At 39.1% G+C, this 20,059-nt stretch overlaps 1 protein-coding gene across 2 annotated transcripts in view; it reads right to left on the bottom strand.

Annotated features, from left to right (window-relative positions):
- PLCB1 (phospholipase C beta 1) overlaps positions 1–20,059 on the bottom strand; it is a 679,784-nt gene that overhangs the window by 83,710 nt on the left and 576,015 nt on the right. For both annotated transcript variants that reach the window (XM_004276458.4, XM_012535449.3), the window contains exons 24-27: positions 19,105–19,237; positions 16,234–16,287; positions 12,743–12,962; positions 8,339–8,519 (exon numbers count right to left, since the gene is read on the bottom strand). In XM_004276458.4, the coding sequence (XP_004276506.1) occupies positions 8,339–8,519; positions 12,743–12,962; positions 16,234–16,287; positions 19,105–19,237 (588 nt within the window). The remainder of the gene's footprint in view (positions 1–8,338; positions 8,520–12,742; positions 12,963–16,233; positions 16,288–19,104; positions 19,238–20,059) is intronic.

Raw genomic sequence — 20,059 nt, 5'->3', positions numbered from 1 at the left:
AAGATAGCATAAACTCTGTGGGTCAAAAGAACAAGACAATCCAACAGAAAAGTAGGCAATGGATATAAACAGTTTGTAGAAAAAAAGGAATGCAAATGGGCAATACACATTTGCTCATTTTTTTTTAAACATTTTTATTGGAGTATAATTGCTTTACAATGGTGTGTTAGTTTCTGCTTTACAACAAAGTGAATCAGTTATACATCTACATATATCCCTGTATCTCTTCCCTCTTGTGTCTCCCTCCCTCCTACCCTCCCTATCCCACCCTTCTACTGGTCACAAAGCACCAAGCTGATCTCCCTGTGCTATGCCACTGCTTCCCACTAGCTATCTATTTTATATTTTGTAGTGTATATATGTCCATACATACACTACCACTCTCTCACTTTGTCCCAGCTTACCCTTCCCCCTCCCCATGTCCTCAAGTCCATTCTCTAGTAGGTCTGCATCTTTATTCCCGTCTTGCCCTTAGGTTCTTCACGACCTTTTTTTTTTTTAGATTCCATATATATGTGTTAGCATACGGTATTTGTTTTTCTCTTTCTGACTTACTTCACTCTGTATGACAGAGTCTAGGTCCATCCACCTCAATACAAATAACTCAATTTCCTTTCATTTTATGGCGAGTAATATTCCATTGTATATATGTGCCACATCTTCTTTATCCATTCATCTGTCGATGGACATTTAGGTTGCTTCCATGTCCTGGCTATTGTAAATAGAGCTGCAATGAGCATTGTGGTACATGACTCTTTCTGAATTATGGTTTTCTCAGAGTATATGCCCAGTAGTGGGATTGCTGGGTCATATGGTAGTTCTATTTGTAGTTTTTTAAGGAATCTCCATACTGTTCTCCATAGTGGCTGTATCAATTTACATTCCCACCAACAGTGCAAGAGGGTTCCCTTTCTCCACACCCTCTCCAGCATTTATTGTTTGTAGATTTTTTGATGATGGCCATTCTGACTGGTGTGAGATGATATCACATTGTAGTTTTGATTTGCATTTCTCTAATGATTAATGATGTTGAGCATCCTTTCATGTGTTTGTTGGCAATCTGTATATCTTCTTTGGAGAAATGTCTATTTAGGTCTTCTGCCCACATATGGTCATTTTTGATCATGATTACATCAATAGAAATGAAGATAAATATCATTTCTATCTATATATCCATATCTATCTATCTATCTCTAGAACAAATCAATTCTATTAGGGTTACCCAATGATGATTAGGAAAATTAACAAATAAGAACACATTTTGACAAATTGTTTCATTCTTTATTTCATTACTAAAGTCTTGTATTGATTTGTCATTTCTTGTTTGGTAGAGAATGTAAAGTTTTCAGAAAAGCTAAATCATTTATTTCTCAAGAAAGATGATCCTGCCTTAAAGTCAGAATATTGGAGGAAGACAGATCACACTACTGTAGAGTTAGTTACTTCCTGACACTGCAATTACTCCTGGCACATATACTTCAGCTGAGCGACCATAGAAGTGAGAAAATTCAAGGCTGGCTCTCAGACAGGCTGCAGCAGCAAATGGTGCTAATAGAAATCATCAAAAAGGAAGATGGTGAGCACCCTCAGGCTGTAGCAGGATGTCAAAAACTGCAAATACACATTTATATTTGAGCTTAAGATTTCCTAGCCAATTCATGTATTGTAAGAAAAAAAGCGGAGGTGGGGGGCTTTCATTAAAAACAATGATTTGTGCACATTATCTCATTATTCCTCCTTAAAGTTCAATAAAGTGAGGATTATTCTTATCTTCATTGGAAAGATGAGAAAACAGAAATTCTGAGTGGTCACACAGCTACTCTGGGTGAGCAGTGGCCAGAAATGAGGACATTTGACTGCAAACCCTCACTCATCACCACTCACATCTGATGGGCCATTCCATTAGTAGCTGGTCAGTATCCACCCAGAGCTTTCACTGTGAAACACAACTTTCATTCCCCAGGATTGGCAGGGAATTGGGAGCACTCAGCTCAACAGGTACCAGTGTTGGTTTGAGGCCCAGGAATGATTGCTGGTGGGACAGGCAGGAGTATGTATAAGAAGAATCCCAACCATTAAGGTCTATGTGAAGGAAAGGAGAAATGAATGGGCTTGGAACACGTGGGAGACTAAATACGAGAAAGAGGAGAAAAGGTAGGAAGTAAAGCAAAACAAAACAAGCCTCTGCAGAGGATAAAGAGTATGGTGCTGTGAGACAGAGTTAGGAAATCTTTTCTTGACGCCACTGAAAAGGAGAAAGAAGAGGGAAGACAAAATGGCGGGTCAAACCCTGCAGCAACTGAGAAGCGACCCCATGGATGTCACCACAAAACCTCCTCTCCCTAGGCGGTGGATGTTGAGCCTTGAACGTGATGTTGGGGCTGATTCTGAGAGTGATTGAGAACCCTCAGAGGGACCCCCTAAGAATTTCTATCACTTACCAAACTCACATTTAAAATTAAGACCTTACCCTAATGGTATGACAAAACCCAGGGTCAACCTATGGCAGTTGATGAAAAACAGGTAAGTTAGAGCAGATTCCCCAACCATAGAGTTCTTTCCTGGAACAGACATCCTTCACTGGGCTCCACAGACCCCCAAGATATCTATGAGGAGATTTCAGGGGGTGCAAGAACTTCAGTGGGGTTGGGGAACTACATCTTTATTTTCACTCACCCTTAACTGAAAGTAACTGTTTCCTTCTATAATGAACACAGGCAGGAAATCACAGGAGTGATTTCCATAGGACCTGTGCCTTTGTCACCAAGAGATAACCATCCAGCTTGATGGTCAAGCTATGAAGAGTGGAGAGCACGATGTATTTCCTATTTCAACCAAGAGGAAATTTACACTTATTTTAAAATGCATTTTGAACAGAGATAAGGATTAATGGCTCTAAAACCTGATTCTTCAATGTGAATGTGTAACACATCACCTGGGACTCCTATCAAAATGCGAATTGTGATTTAGCAGGTCTGGGGTGGAACCTGAGACTCTGCATGTCTAACAGGCAGGCTCTCAGGTGATTTGGGGACCACACTTTGAGTAACTGGGCTGCAGAGCTGCTTGGATGTAGAGTTTTAAAGATGATGGTTCTTATTTAGATAGGTAGAACAAGTCCTTTGAGTCCTTTGAGCTATAGAGTCTATGAAGCTTGGTGTGCATTTAACACCTCCTATGATAACATGAAAATTTATCTCAAAAATATTCTCTTGGTGTTTATTAATTTCTATGGTTAGGAAAATTGTTCCCACATCTGTGTCTCCATAGCAGTTTGCTGATGGCTGTCTATGGTTTCATTTATCACATGGTATTAATGACTGTAGTACATGTTCCCTGTGCATGTGCTGACCACGCCTTCCTCATCTTTACCTCCAGTGTCTATCACAGGGTTTGACAGATATTAAGTTGTAATGCACATTTGGCAGGGAGTTTATTGATGCCATGGTTTCTTTCTCAATCCTTGAACTGTGGGTTCACATTTGCATTTAATTCCCAAAGCAATTTTGGGAGATAAAATATCTTCTGCCTAATTCTCTGCATCACCCAAATACTCCATTTTACCTGGGGCCTACTTGCTTTTTAATTACACTTCCACTTGTCTAATTTAGCCTAAGAGGCTTGTTGGTAATTCAGAACCACAACCAAAGATAGAACTGACACTTCTAGGTGCCTTTCAGCCAAAAGACTTCCTGGCAGAACAATTTGTAGTTATTACAAATAGGGTTTATAGAAAGTTCTGCCACATGTTAGCTAAAGGCATGTAGTGTAAGTTGTGGATGCCCTGAAATGGCCATACAATAAACTCTGTGTGGTTCTAAGTCCCAGGTGTTTGGGTGTTAGCCTTCTTAACAAAGGCCCATACAGGTATGTTCAAGGGCACTGGCACTTTATCTAAACCCAAATCCACAATCACAGTGGCGAAGGACGGAGCATTTTGAGTAGGTTGCTTATATTTGGCCTGAACGGGCCAGGCTGGCTTGGATGTATAGTATATGTATGTTTTTCTGAAAATGCTTTCAAGCTTTCATCGTGGACACACGCATTCCTTCTTGGGGAAAAGGAGGCAGAGGCACATGTTCTGAGATTGTCACCTCGAGTGGCAGTTCCAACAGCTCTCCTGCTCCAGTGGCCCTTCGGGTGGGATTTTCCCACCTATAACTTCAGCTTGGTCTTCCCCAGTTCCCCGCCAACCTCCTCCTTCAGGGGAAAATCTGTTGCGCAGCTTTTCATGCCCCCATCTGGTGGGATCTGATGTGGTGCTCACCCTCACGTATGCCTCCCAGAACTCTGGGATTGTGTAGCTGTTGCCTGTGATTTCTGAATCTAATTTCTGAAGCTCAAGTCTCCTTCTTCCCAGGAGGCCTTTCTGGGATGTCTGGGCTTCTGTGTTAATTCACACTCTTAATTCTTTTTTCAGGAATGTTCTGTGAGTACTGGTCTTCCCTCTTATTCTGCCATGTCTCTTATGAATTGCCATGTTTCTTTCCTTGGGGAATGGATCTTGCCAGAGGTTGGCACTCTGAGGAAGCTTCAGATGATTATGGCTGGATTGCCTCGCCTTTGAAGTAACATTGACCCTGTTAGTCAACTTCAGTAATCTGCGGGAGAACCCCAGGACTTCTAACCCTCAGGTTGCTATTCCTCTGAACTGTGCTTCTAGATGGCACTTTCCTGGGGCCCCATTCCTCACCATGTACTCCCAGCTCAGCCCCAGAGCCGTCCTTGTGAAAGTTACTTCAGATCACATCGCTCCTCTGCTCAGAACCCTCCACTGGCTCCCATTGTGCTCTGAGTGGAACACAGAGGCCACAAAGGGCCTACAAGACCTGAGAGATCTTTCTCCAGCCCCAGAAGTCCCATCTCTCTGACCTAAGACCCTATAGTCCTCCTCAAACACGGTCACCCTACTGTTCCAACACACAGGCCCATTCCCAGCCCAGAGTCTTTGCATTTGCTAATCCTTCTCCCTGGGAAAATCTTGCCCCATATGTTTGCATGGGCCCATCCTTCTCCTCCTCACTCAGATGCTGGCTTCTCAGTGAGTACCTCTCTGGTTACTCTATGTAAAATTTCAAACCACCTTCCTCATCCTTCCCCCACACCCACTCCCTAGTTTTCCACTTGGGATTGATTTTTTTTCCCCTAAACCCTTATTACCAACTGACATATTTTACCAACTTATTGTGTTTATGGTCTCACCCCCACATCTAGAATGTAAGCTCCATAAAGGCTAGGATTGTCATTTTTATCCTCTACTATTTAAAAGTATTTGCTGAGTGGCTGTCTATTAAGTATTTGTTGACTAGATGAATGAATGAATCAGGATTTCTTTCTGAGGTGATGAAAATGTTCTAAAATTGGTGATGGCTGTACATATTTATGAATAGACATAAGCTAAAAACCATTGAACTGTACACTTTAAATACATAAATTGCAAGGAATGTGAAATAAAGTTTTTAAAAAGAGAGAGGCAAGTATCTCAGCCATCCTAATGCAGGAGTTGGCTTGTGTGTGCTCTGTGCTCTGTGTGAGTAGATGTGAGGTCGTCTGAGAACATTGGTGTGAGATCTGAATTAGGAGGCATCTGAACAATGGTTATAAAGTAGGGACTCTAGAGTCTGAGGACCAAGTTCAAATCCCAACTACTCCATTTTCTGGTTGTGGAAACTTTGGAAGGTCACTACATTTCTCTGTAAGTTTTTAATCTGCAAACTGGGCTGAAAAGAGTACCAAATGCCAGTGTTGTGAGGATTAAATCAGACAATTTCTGCAAATGGTTTAGCACAGTATATGGCCCCATTGGGTGTGTTCAATACACAGCTGCTATTTTAATTTTTATTATTGTTATTATTTTCTGGAGTCCTAGGGATGGGGTACTGAGAAAGAAAGATGGCAGTTGTTGTAGCTCCCGAAGCTATTATCTCCCATTAAAATTCACTTGGATCTTCTCAGGTCTGTCAAGGCAATCCCCGGTTTACACTAAACCTGACCTCTGCCTGCATGTTCTTTCACTGCTTGATCTTACTTCAGTAGTTCACAAACAAGGCAGCCCATCAAAAGCATATGGAGCTTTTAAAAATAAGTCCTTGAGCCTCACATTTAGGTATAGAGCAGTGGGTCTCAAAGTGTGGGCATGGGACCAGAAGCATCAGCATCGCCAGCCCTACACAAGGCCTGTTGAGTTGGAAATTCAGTGTAGGGCCCAACAATCTGTGTTTTAACCAGTCCTCCAGGTGATTCTGATGCATGCTCAAGTCGACAGTACCTGACCAAGTGGAATCTGATTTTTGATAAGCTCCTCTTGTGATTTTGACCTGCTCATTTGCATACTGTCATTGGAAACCAGTACTACAATGACAGCAATACGCTGATCCATCTGTTACATAGTCATGACTAAACCATTCACTGTTTGCCATCTATTAGCAGAAACAGCCTCAGAATTCTCTTACATGGACAGGCCTTCAGCAATGAAATGAACAGGTCATGTAAACAGCTTTGAGAACCCATTTCCCCTGGGTACACTACTTTAATTTCTGTTAAGCTTACTCACTTGTTTTTGGCACAAGCTTGTTTTCAAGGCTACTTTATTGCTTGATTCATTTAATTTATCTGTCACCAAACATTTATCATGGCCCTACTCTGTGTCAAGCCATCAACAACAATGCAACATATGTTGGTGAAGCCACTATGGGAAACAGTATGGAGGCTCCTCAGAAAAGTAAAAGTAGACTTGCCATATGATCCAGCAATCCCATTCCTGGGCATATATCTGGACAAAACTATAAGTCAAAAAAATACAGGCACCACTATGTTCATAACCGATGGCTAATGGCTATTCACAATAGCCAAGACATGGAAGCAACTTAAATGTCCACTGACAGATGAATGTATAAAGAAGATGTGGTACATATATACAATGGAATATTACTCAGCCATAAAAAGAATACAATCACACCATTTACAGCAAAATGCATGGGCCTAGAGATTATCATACTAAGTGAAGTAAGTCAGAAAGAGAAAGATAAATACCATATTATATCACTTATATGTGGAATCTAATATATGACACAGGGACTTCCCTGGTGGTCCAGTGGCTAAGACTTCACACTCCCAATGCATGGGGCCTGGGTTCGATCCCTGGTCAGGGAACTAGATCCCACATGCTGCAACTAAGAGTTCGCATGCCATAACTAAGACCCGGCAGAGCCAAGTAAATACATAAATTAAAATATTTTAAAAAATAAAACTTAAATAAATAAATAAATAAAATATGACACAAAGGAACCTATCTATGAAACAAAAACCAACTCACAGACATAGAGAACAGACTTGTGGTTGACAACGGTGGGTGGGGAAGGGGCAGATTGGGAGTTTGGGACTAGCAGATGAAAAGTGTTATATAGAGAATGGTTAAACAACGAGGTCCTACTGTATAGCACAGGGAACTATATTCAATATCCTGTGATAAACCATAATTGAAAATAATTTTAAAAAGAATATATATATGTATATATATATACATATATATATATGATTGAATCACTTTTATGTACAGCAGAAATTAACACAACATTGTAAACCAATGATATTTCAATTAAAAAAACAATGGATTGTCACATTTCCTGAGAAAACATTTTGGAGGACAAAACTGATCATTCATGGAGATGATGGCATTTCCTTTCACAGGGAGCCTCAGGAATTGGGTAGACAACATTCCATACAGGCCACTTAAATACTGACTTTTCTAAATGTAGGAGAGTGGACTGTACAGTTCTTTTTGTATCACTGCAAAGCTACACTACTACATAAGAAGTGAACATTTATTTGCAGCATGTTCTTAGTTTTCTTAAAGATAAGTGTGTAATTATCTTGTGCGATTTCAAAAATCCCAAAAAACTACTATAGCCCAAACATGAGTTAGTGAAAATAAAAATAATAAAACATAGCTTCACTGGAGAACAGAGAGGAACTTGGTAAAGATTCTGGAATAGTGGGGCTTGTAAGATATCAGTATGGTGGATACTATTTGGCCTATGCAATTTCCATTTCTAAGAAATGATGATTTTATTGCTTTTTAAAACCGAAGTACTGGGGTTTGATCCTGCTTTTAAGTTAAGCACGTGTTAAATCACATGTCACAATACGGATCTGAGAAATGCCTCTTATCTCCCTCTACAACCTGGCATCAAAATAAGATTATTCAGTCAGGAAGCAAAATGAAAGTGCCAGCCAGAACTGCTGCTGTCTCCTGTTATGTTATCCAAGGGCATCAAAATTTTTCTATAGAAAAGAGGCTTCCAGCTATAGAAAGAGAAATCACATTTCTCAGGCTTACCAGTTTAATATGTTCTCGCTTCTGGTATTTTTCGCTGTAATACTGTTCTTGTCGAAGATTAAGCAGCTGCTGCTGTTGTTTGTCCTTCAAGTCTATTAACTTTTGGGTCATTTCGGCATCCAGGGCAGCAAGGTCTTGCTCAATTGTTGACGAACCATGGTCAGGGCTGCTGGGTTCCGATCTGCAGAGACACAGAGCTTGACTCACAAAACATGTAGGTCAGAGCAAGGTGGAGGGAGGGCTGCTCACCAGAGTCCCTCCTAGAGACTCTGTTTGGAAATAAATATTTCGATAAACCACTTGAGACAGAAGCTGATACCCCAAGGACAAGCTTAGCAGCAGAAGGTCTCCAAACACAGAAAGTAGATGAAATTTGTGCTGCTCTAGAAAGAAGTAGTGGCAGAAAAGGAAAGCCAAGAGGCTGGGGGCCCTGGCAGTGGTGGTGGAGAGAATGACAATCCCCCCTTGGGAAAAACAATGTCTAATAAGGACTTTTTAAGGCTTTTATTTTTTAACGTAGCATGTATAATGTAATTTCCACCTACATTTCTCCTGTACACTCTGCTGCATTGATGATTCTGTAGGGGGAGTTGAAAAGGTGATGAATTTTGCATCTGTGTGATGTAGACTGACAACAGAGAGCATGTGCAGACGTCACGGGCCAGCAACACTCCCAGCTGACATGTTCTGTTTCTTGACATCTTTTAATAGCAAGATTTGTTATTAAAATAAGTTTCTTTGGGGGCTGAACCAACTTCATTGATATCTCCACCCAAAATGGCACTTTGGTTCCAAGAGAAAGGAGGATGAATTGGGTTCATTCTAAAATATTTATCGAGTGCTCACTCTGTGCAGGGGAACTTTCTTTGAGTTATTCATAAAGAATTATATAGCTATTTTGACGTTTAGGACTAATGTTGAAATAAAACAAAGCAATTCTCACTAACATTATTGTGTTAAAACATACGGTGTGATTCTTTCAAATTTTGTGCTCTTACTTCTTGTAGGACAAATAGAATGAGAGACAGTGTTGGAAACGGGGTACCAAGAGCAGGTCTGTTCTTTTCATTTATATGGAAACCGCTGCAGAAGCAACCACCTAAGATACCCAACACATCAGATTCTGTCTCCATGTTTTCACTTGTGGCCAAGTGGAACGAGTAGAAGAGGTTTCTTGAATCAGCTGGTGCTAATTCCTCTTACTTTCTCTTTGAATTAGGCCAACACAATGGTGCCACATGGAGCGGCAGTTGGTAGAAGCTAGTGTTAGGATCCTATTTTGTCAAATAAGGGATGCAGAATTCCCTCAAAGGTTTCTAAACATCAAAATCACATGGCAGCACTGAGGTGGCCCTCCATCCTGGCATGAGTACAAGTCTATTTATCAACATCAGAGGAGAGGAGCATTGGAGGGGTGACCTCCGTCTTGGCATGAACACAAGATACATTTATAATCTGCTGCAGCAGGAAGTTGGTGTAGCCAGACATAAAGTGTTGCTTCAGTGAGCCACAATCACTATAGCAGAGGCAACAGGGCAACATTTCTTGACCACTCAGCAGGTGCCAGGGACTTTCTGCTTTACTTCTGGCTTTCACAACAACCCAGCTAGCAGGTGTGACAATCTCCTGTTTACATTTGAGGAAACTGAGTTTCAGTGAGACAATTTTCCTAAGGACACAGTATGGGGGAGCAGCAGTGCAGCTTACCCAAGGACAGACATCTAGAAAACAACAAAGTCTGTGCTCTGAGAACAACACAGTGTGTGACAGAAACCATCTTTGAATGATCTACCCTTCACATTATGTGAAAACTCAGTTGAGACTATGGATATTTGAATAAGAAACTGATCTAATATAACGTTGTACATATGAAACATATAATGTTATAAACCAATGTTACCTCAATAAAAAATAGATCTAAAAATTATTTATTAATTCATTAGAAAATATAAGCCCATTACATATTAATATATTTTGTGAAAAATAATTATACTTTCAAAACAAGAAGAAAATCAGTGAGATTAAAAAAATCTCACTGGCAAAAAAAAATGAATATAATGGACATTATGTCCATTTATTACTCTGAGGAGTTTTCAGGATTTTAATGTGTATCATGGGGGGATGGGAAATGGACAGACATAATCAGACCTCAGTGTCTTTGCCTCTTGAAGAAAAGTTTCTCCTGATGTATTTTTTGACACAAGATGCTTAGGGATTTTTGTTTGTTTGTTTTTTGAGGGAAAGTAAAGAAAAATAACCAAGGGACGAATGTTTCTGCATCTTCTCTAAAAACAGGGTTGAAGATATTATCCCCTGTTGCCTAATGTTGCCTGTGTATGATCCAAGAGATGAATTCTTTTGTAATTTAATACCAGGAAAATGTTTGTCCCTCTTGGAAATGCAAGTTTCCTTTAATCAGATAAGGAGAATTATCTAACCCGTATTTCCTTTTCTCAGACGCTAAGAGCTAGTTTTAGTGTTCAAGGACAGAAATTACATTAAATGATTACTTCTGTCCAGTTGAAATACAACACGGGTCACATATTTGATTTTTTTCCACATATGTGATTTGAAATTTTTAGTAGCCATCTTAAAAAGTAAAAATAAATGAGTGAAATTAATTTTAATAATATATTTTACATAGCTTGATTATCAAAAATATTATCATTTCAACATGTAATTAAAATCAATACACATCAATATAAAAATGTGAGATTCTTTTTTTTTTTTTTAGTGAAGTCTGAATTCTAGTGTGTTATTTTATACTTGAAGCACATTTCAATTCCAATGAGTCACTGTTTGTGGTTAGTGACTCATGTATTGGACAGCAGATCTGGTAACTGGCAGACAGTCTGTGTGCATATGTATGTGTGTACATTTTTTTTTCTATTTTTATAGGACTTTTTTACATATCGTCTATGAATTTACTTTAACATTCTATTGGAAGTTTTCAGGATATGATTTATAAATAAATGAATACAGGAATAAACAAATGACTACATACATATCACTAAGATCAAAATTTAGAAGTTTTAGGCCAAGCTTTGCCTGAACTGTTTTGTAACTGTGGGTAAATGTTAAGCCTTTAGTTTTCAGATTCCTCCTTGAAGAAGTGATAACAGTTCACCTAGATGGCTTCTAAGGCTGCTCCAGGTCTAAACAATGATGCTTTTGCTGCTTTTAAAAGCCCAGGTACTGGGTTTTGATTGTGCTTTTAAGTTAAGCACATGTTAAATCATATGTCACAAGAATCATATGTTTCAGATTCATATGAATCTGAAAAATGCCTCTTACCTTTCTCTCTAACCTGATCGGATTATTGAATAAGGAAGTGAAGGGAAGGATGGAAGGATGTGGTACAGCCTGCCTGACTCTTAGCTTCTATGCTCACATAGTTTCCCCACGTTACCACGTTAGGCACTTTGGGGTGATAACTGAGTAGGTTGTACTCACTGCTGTGTCCCCAGGGCACACAGAAAGCGCTCAATAAATATTGGTTGAATGAATGTGTGAGAAATGCTTCTCCCCAGCACGGTCTGAGTACATGGGGCTGTGGGGACTCTTAGGCCCCAAACAAGGATTATCTGTACAGGGCTTTGTGGGTTTCAGATAGAACAGCAAAGGGCAGTAAAGGTTCTCTTTTCAATAAGACAAGTTGCCTCTTCAGCTTGGTTCTAGTCCACAGCAAAATGTCCGACCCCCCCAGGTTGGTAGCTGCAATATGGCAAGTCAGCCAGTTGGTCCTGGGCCTACAGGCTAGAACTCAATGGTAGGACTTCCTGCATATCTAGTCTCAGAATTTGGTCAAATAAAGAAATTCAGTCTATAAGCAAAAGTGAGCTGAGAGGACACAAAAGCTGTAGAGAGTGGAGGGAGTTGGGTGGCTTTCCTTCTTACAGTGGTGTAGATCCAAAACGTGGTGCAAAACACTGAAAATTCATCAACTAAACTTCAATTAAAAGAAAAACAGAACTATCAAGCCAAGACTGTGATATGACAATTTTCAAAGGAATAAATATAAATTGACAATAAATATGCCAAAAAATTCAACTTAATAAGGAAATGCAAATTAAGATACTAATGACATCACTTTTTTCTCCATCAGTTTGCACTTTCATATCTTGCTGATAGTTACAAACTGAAACAGAAAAGTCTTTAAATTGATCTAGGGATCCCACTTTTAAAATTTTAAGAAAATAGGAATATATGAAAAAATTTATACATACATATTTATTAACACATTTCTTATAATAGCAAATAATCAAAAACAACATGTTCATCAATAAAAAATCATTTAAATTAATTGTAGTTTGTCCATTCAAAAAAAAAAAACACTGAAAATCCATGTAAATGACTCTCCTCCTTTATACTATAAAACAAACAAAAACTACCCCTTCAACTTACTTTTTCTTACTATCCTTTTTGGCTGTCTTTTCCAAAGCTGCCCTCCTTCGCAAGTAGTCATTCTGGATTTCATTATATTTTGTAGTGTGTTCTTTGATAAGGTCGGTGGTTTTCTTGTGGTGTCTCTTAACCAGGTCTTTCATTTCTTTGTAGTGCTTCTTTTGAAGTTTCACAAACGACTTTTGTTGCTTCAGCTCTTCAATTGTCTGCGCTTCTACTTCTGCAACAAATGGGTATGAGAGCTGAGAGGCCTGGAAGGGCTGAGAGGACAGAGCAGTTGCTGTTGAGCAGTATTTTTCTGACCCCAGCCCACTGGACCTTGAGAGCAGAGCTTGGAAGTCAAACGTGTGTTCCAGGCTGGCTTTATGGCTTGCTAACTTTGTGACTATGTTACCAAATTTCTCAAAGACCCTATTTCTTTACTCATAATTTTTAAAAAAGTTTGGGTTCCCTAGAAACAGAGCCCAAGAGAGGGATTCAGGTACATGTGATTTACCAAGGGGGGCTCTCAGTAGGAGGGGAGTGAGGGCAGCAGATACAGAAGAAGAAGTAGCTAAACAAGGACGTGGTCTCGGCTGGAGTCCGGCTTCTGCCTGATCCCACGGGGAGCTCTGGAGCGTGAACTGTACTACAGAGTTAGTCTCACCTTGAGGCAAGAAAGCCAGCTTTTTGCCTGTTTGGGAATGTCAGTTGTGGGGAGGCATAAGCTCCTGGAGAAGGGGCTTCCTTTTGGCTGAGGGCAATTTTCTTTCTTTCTTTTTTTTTTTTTTTTTTATAAAAGATCTCCCACACAATCTTCAGCTAACCCTGTGGTTTGCTAATATGTTTGCAAATGGCACTGCACCTGCTTTTATATAAATTTTTGATGCCTAGAGCATCAAATGTATCAGGGCATTGTCAGAGACATAGCTGTGTAATAAATAGCTCAAATGGATATAATGAGATATGCTCCATGACCAACAGAGTAGCAAGACATTTATCAGATAAGAAATCCCTCTTCATGATCAGTGTGCCTTCCATGAGGGCAATTTTCAAAAGCAGAGGAAGCTATGAGCTGTTAGTAGCCAACGTTTACTACAGCTGGGAGCTGGGTGCCACAGATGGTAAAGGGGATTTTGGTGGGCACTAACAGGATCCACTTTAAAGATCACACAATTTCTACTTTTTAGGGTCGTTATGGTGATGATGAAATAAAAGAATTAATGCAAAGTTTTTAACATAGTTTCTGGCAGTGTGCATGTTAGAGGCTTAACAAATGACTGTACAGGTTCTACAGCACCATTTCTAAGGGGCACTATTCACAGTATAGATATTGTAGGTTTGTATATTCATCACAACATTGCTCCAGTATAGATCAGTAAGGTGAGGGAAGGTCCTTGCTGTGATTTACCCAAAGGCACCATAAGGGTTGGTGGTAGTTTATATCACTACATAGTGTTTTATTTAATGCCAAGAAAACATTTAATGTGACAGAGCTTGATTTTAAAACAGTCTGTGTTTTACTGACTTGTTTAATCAATTGTAAAAATACGCACTTAAAAAATATGTTAACATTTCTAAAACTACGATGCATCACGTAGTCAATGGAGTGCCACAATTTGTTGGTGCTTTTCTTTCTTGGCCATCCATGAGTAGTGAGTTACCTTAAAAAGGATGGTGCCTTAAATTCAATTAATTATCATTTATTTAGACCTAGATTAAGTCATAGTTCACATGTTTTCATCCTTTGATGTGAACTTTCCGCTTCTGGGAACAAAAATAAGTTATCATAAATATTTAGAACTGTCAAGAGACTCAGAAATAATATATGCCATGAATAACAACAGACCTGGATAGCAAATGATATATCTAGTGGCTAAATGTTGAAATCAGAATAACAATTTATGTTCTTAAATGATAAGGTCTTTAAGCAATTGAAATATGTTTCCCTTTTTAATAATGTATCTATTCTCCTGACATTCGATTCCTTTTGAGAAAGAGGCCAGGGAGAGAATCAGGTACACTTATTTAATGGTTTCCCTCAGGCTCAGATGGACTCATTATGGTTGCATAATGACTGATTATATTAAAATTTATAATCCTAAGGAATTGCTGCAGTTTTGGTGACAGATTCAACCTCATTTCTTTAAAAATGGTGTGCAGCACATCAGCTGTGGCAAGTTTAGCAACAGGGTTCAAGATGTTCCAACCTATGACTAAAAATAATTCCACGGAAAGTATCATTTTTTAAAAAGTCTGTGGATGAAAGGCTATTGTTTGAATACGTCCTTAAGCATAAAGGTAATGTCCATTTATATAAGGAAACAAATACCACTCATAAACCAACCAGAGATAATCACTGCTAATATATTGATATAGACACCCACCTTTCATCTATGCATTTGTGTATTTTTAAATAATGTTGGAATCATGCTCTTATTTACACTTCTGTCTCTTGTTTTATGTGTGAACATTGTATTGTTTCCCATGGGATTAAATCTTTAAACACATGTTTTCTTTTCATACATTCCTAAAATAAGTTTTTGATGCATATTTTATGTATTATATTGGTGAAATCATAAATACACATCCCTCTCAATTTTCACAAAGTGAAGAGGTTTCTGTAGCCACCACTTAGATCAAAATCAGAATATTATCAGCACCCCAGACACCCTCTTCTCGGTTCCAGCCTTCCCTCCCACCCCCTAAGTATAATCCAAATCCATGTTTCTAAGAACACAAATTACTTTTGCCTGTTTTTGAACTTTGTGTAGCTGGCATCATAAAGAATGTGCTCTTTGGTGTCTGTCCTCTTTTCTTCAACATTATGCTGTGAATTTTATCCATGCAGTTGTGTGTAACTGTAGTTTATTTCTACAGCTGTATCCTATTTTATTCTGTGACTATATCATAATTTATCCACTCTACTGTTTATGGATATTTAAGTTCTTTGCAGTTTCTGGTTCTTGTCCATAGTGCTGTTTTTTGTGTACATTTCTGTTGTATGTTGGGCCAACATGTTATACACTGCTACATACTTCTAATTGTATTAAAGAAAGCTGGTACCAATTTTAGTCCCACTAGCTTAACAAATTAACCAAATATAAAATATTCCCAAACTGTATCATCATTCTTAAACTCTGTGTATTCTATGGTCACAAACAGTTCACATTCTGCATTTCTAAAATATGCTTTATTGTGGGCACTTTGGGAAGATTGCATTCCTGTTCACTGGGTCACATTTCCAGTATGAAACTATTCCTTGATTCCAAAATACATCTTGTGAAATTATGTTATTTTTTTATACCAGTAGGGTCCTATTTGCCAAGTATGGTTACTTCTCTGGGATTATATTGTGTAACATGGCTTGAAGTAGGATGTATCTGTAGATGGTTTTAGAAGAGAAATATTAATGATGTTATATTTTAGAGATGAAATCTCCTCTCCTCTAAATACTTACCCTGCGTAATATTCAGCTGCCTAATTCCATAGGGAAAAAAGGTGGTATTTACCTGTTAAAACACTCTGAATAAGATCTTCTGTTTTGGCAGGTGCCTTTACAGAGCCTGAAAAAAAAATAGCCTCTTTTAACTTTTAAAATTGTTTTCTTCCTGTAAAACAATGTTTGGCTCTTGACTCTAAGTCTCTTTATGGAGAAATTACAAATTGCGGGAGAAAATTATCCTAAAAATATTCTAAGAAATGTCTTCATTTTTTAACTTTGGGGCAGACATAATTAAATGTGAATCTATATGCTCCAGTTATAGAAAGGCCATTCCTCCACTTTGAATCAAAACTCTGTCAACAAATTCAGTTTAGGCTACTGCTACCTTCTGGCCATAACAGGAATGACAAGTGATCTTTTAAAAGATATACAGACTGCCAACAAACACATGAAAGAATGCTCAACATCACTAATCATTAGAGAAATGCAAATCAAAACTACAATAAGATATCATCTCACACCAGTCAGAATGGCCATCATAAAAAAATCTAGAAACAATAAATGCTGGAGAGGGTGTGGAGAAAAGGGAACCCTCTTGCACTGTTGGTGGGAATGTAAATTGATACAGCCACTGTGGAGGACAGTATGGAGGTTCCTTTAAAAACTCCAAATAGAACTACCATATGACCCAGCAATCCCACTACTGGGCATATACCCGGAGAAAACCATAATTCAAAGAGTCATGTACCAAAATGTTCATTGCAGCTCTAGTTACAATAGCCCGGAGATGGAAACAACCTAAGTGTCCATCATCGGATGAATGGATAAAGAAGATGTGGCACATATATACAATGGAATATTACTCAGCCATAAAAAGAAACGAAATTGAGCTACTTGTAATGAGGTGGATAGACCTAGAGTCTGTCATACAGAGTGAAGTAAGTCAGAAAGAGAGAGACAAATACCGTATGCTAACACATATATATGGAATTTAAGAAAAAAAATGTCATGAAGAACCTAGGGGTAAGACAGGAATAAAGACACAGACCTACTAGAGAATGGACTTGAGGATATGGGGAGGGGGCAGGGTAAGCTGTGACAAAGCGAGAGAGAGGCATGGACGTATATACACTACCAAACGTAAGGTAGATAGCTAGTGGGAAGCAGCCGCATAGCACAGGGAGATCAGCTCGGTGCTTTGTGATCACCTGGAGGGGTGGGATAGGGAGGGTGGGAGGGAGGGAGACACAAGAGGGAAGAGATATGGGAACATATGTATATATATCTGATTCATTTTGTTGTGAAGCAGAAACTAACATACCATTGTAAAGCAATTATACTCCAATAAAGATGTTAAAAAAAAAAAAAAAGCAAAGGCTGACCAGCAGGCAGGAATAATGTTGCAGGCATGATCCATTAGAGGGTGCCAAAATCACCGGACAAACGTTTAAGGAGAAACAGGATAGTTGCATAGTCTCAAAGTGTCTCCACTAAGATATCAATTAACTATAAAGGGGAAAATTGTAACTTTCAGTGGAGAAACCTGGTAGATGGCACCTTAACCAAGTGATCCAACATCCCTGATGATGAGACACAGCAACATCAGATACCCCTGACATAATGCTCTCAGAACAGCATTGCTTCTGTGATGTTCTCGCCAAAAATGTGTAATTTTAGTTTAATCATGAGAAAACATCAGGCCAACCCAAATTGAAGGATAATCTACAAAATAACAGACTCTTCAGAAGTGTCAAGGGCATGAAAGACAGGACAGACTGAGGGACTGTCACAGATTCAAGGAGGCTAAGGAGACATGACAATTAGTACAATGTGGGATCCTGAGCTGGAACCTGGGACAATCAAAGGCATTAGTGGAAAGCAGGTGAAGTTCAAACAACATCTGTGGTTTAGTTCAGGGTATTGTGCCATTGTTAATTTCCTGGTGTGACTCTGACAGATGTTAATGCCAGAGAAGAGGGGTCCAGTTTTGCAATGTATTCTGTGCTATTTTAAAAATTATTCTGTAAGTCAAATGATTCCAAAGCACCCAGGTAAAAACATCAAATGCTAAATTCTCTTCTACCCTCAAAAGCACAAGGTTATATTCACTATTTAAATTAATTATTCATATTCTAGAAACACACTAAATGTTTGTATTTGGTATATAAAAACTTCATTTGAAAATATCACTTCTTTTTATACACAGGTTTTCTCCTTATTACTATTAATCTCAACAACCTCCTTTCTTAAGTAGTCTCAGTAGGAGCATAGAAGCTAAAGGGAAGAATTTTAGGATCGTGGAGAACTGGTGTCAGTCTTGTCTTCACTCTTCAATAGTGACATGGCCTTCAAGAAGTACCTTGTCATTTCAAAACTGCAATTTATTCATCTGCACCATGGGGGCAGTGGTAGAATCAACCCTCAGAAGCCTGCTTTAAGAGTTAAACGAGATAATCCACGTGAAGCATTTAGCCGCGTGCTCAGCACATGATAGGCACTTAAAATTGGTGAAAGGAAGTGGAGAAAGATGCGAAGGAATCCTTGGCAGAAACGTAACTTAGTGAGGTAGAACTAAGAATGTGCTTCTAAAGCATAGCTGCATATAAGGTGCTTGAAGAACCCTTCACACACCCTGCCAGCAGATGGACCGTAATCCATCACTAAATAAAGACATGGGAAATCTGGGTGATATTTTGTTGTGGCTTCGTAAATTGTCAGCAGAGCCAGATGAGCACTTATGAGTCTCTTGGCCTTCCTTCATTCCTTCCTGCCTTCCCTCATTCATTCCCTCATCACATGTTTCTGGAGCGTCTCCTAAGTCCATGCATTTTTGCCCATGTGATGTTTTCGCTAAGTCAATCATGCTACCTCCTTCAGTGGTACATATAAACTAGAGGCTACTAGTCATGTAGCACAGCTCTCTCATCAGAGTGTTTACCTGGAGCTGGTTGGCTGTGGAGAGCCTGGGAGGGTGGTTTGGGTGTCAGGGATGTAGTGTGATTCATCCCGTTTTCTGCTGGAGTTGTCCTGGCTTCACTTGGAGCTTCTGACTGTGTTTCCCCAGGATCAGCCTAAAATCATAAACATCCTTTAATTTTTCACACTTCTTATGGTTCTTTTGTGATCTTCCTAAACCCAAAAAGCTACATTTTGATAGCATTTTCACAACTCATTTGGACTCTGAAATATCACATCTGAAACTGTGAAGAAAGCAGGGTAAAAACAGCATGGTGTTGAACCATGATTCTGGCCAGTTAATTGTATTAAAGGACCCGATATTTATGCTTTTCTATGCCCACTGCTCTTGGACGTGTTCTCCAGCACTGACTCTGGACCTGAGCATGTGATTTGCTTTGGTAAAATGAGAGAGTAGCAAACTAGATATAAGCAGTGGATTGAAAAGCCATTTGCAAATGTTTCTTCTCTTTCTCAGACCCCTGCTATAGCCATGGAGGATGAGAGCCCACATGGAGGAGAGCTGAGTCATGTAGACAAGGATGTCCTGGACCAGCCAGCCCTGAGCTGACAACATACACTTAAGTGAGTCTACCTAAGATTAGCTGAACCTGGTCCAGATCAACAGAACTGTTCAGCTGACCAAATGACTCATGAACAATAATAAGTAGTTGATGTTGTAAGCCACTAAGTTGGGGGATTGTTTGTTACGCAGCAGTAGCTAATTGATACACTGGTTATAAACATCAATTTTGGAGCCAGACTTACCTGGGTTCAATTTCTGGCCCTGCCACTTATTAGTATTGTGATATTGGGCAAGTCACTTAACTGTCTGTCTCTCACTTTCCTCATCTTTATAGATGGGGATACGTATGTAATGGGGATCATAATATTATCTATATTGTAAGGTTGTTTAGAGGATCAAATAAGTTACTATT

Source organism: Orcinus orca, chromosome 16, assembly GCF_937001465.1.
Source record: "Orcinus orca chromosome 16, mOrcOrc1.1, whole genome shotgun sequence".
In the NCBI taxonomy this organism is placed as follows: Eukaryota; Metazoa; Chordata; class Mammalia; order Artiodactyla; family Delphinidae; genus Orcinus; species Orcinus orca.
This window is presented reverse-complemented; position numbering and strand designations above follow the sequence as displayed.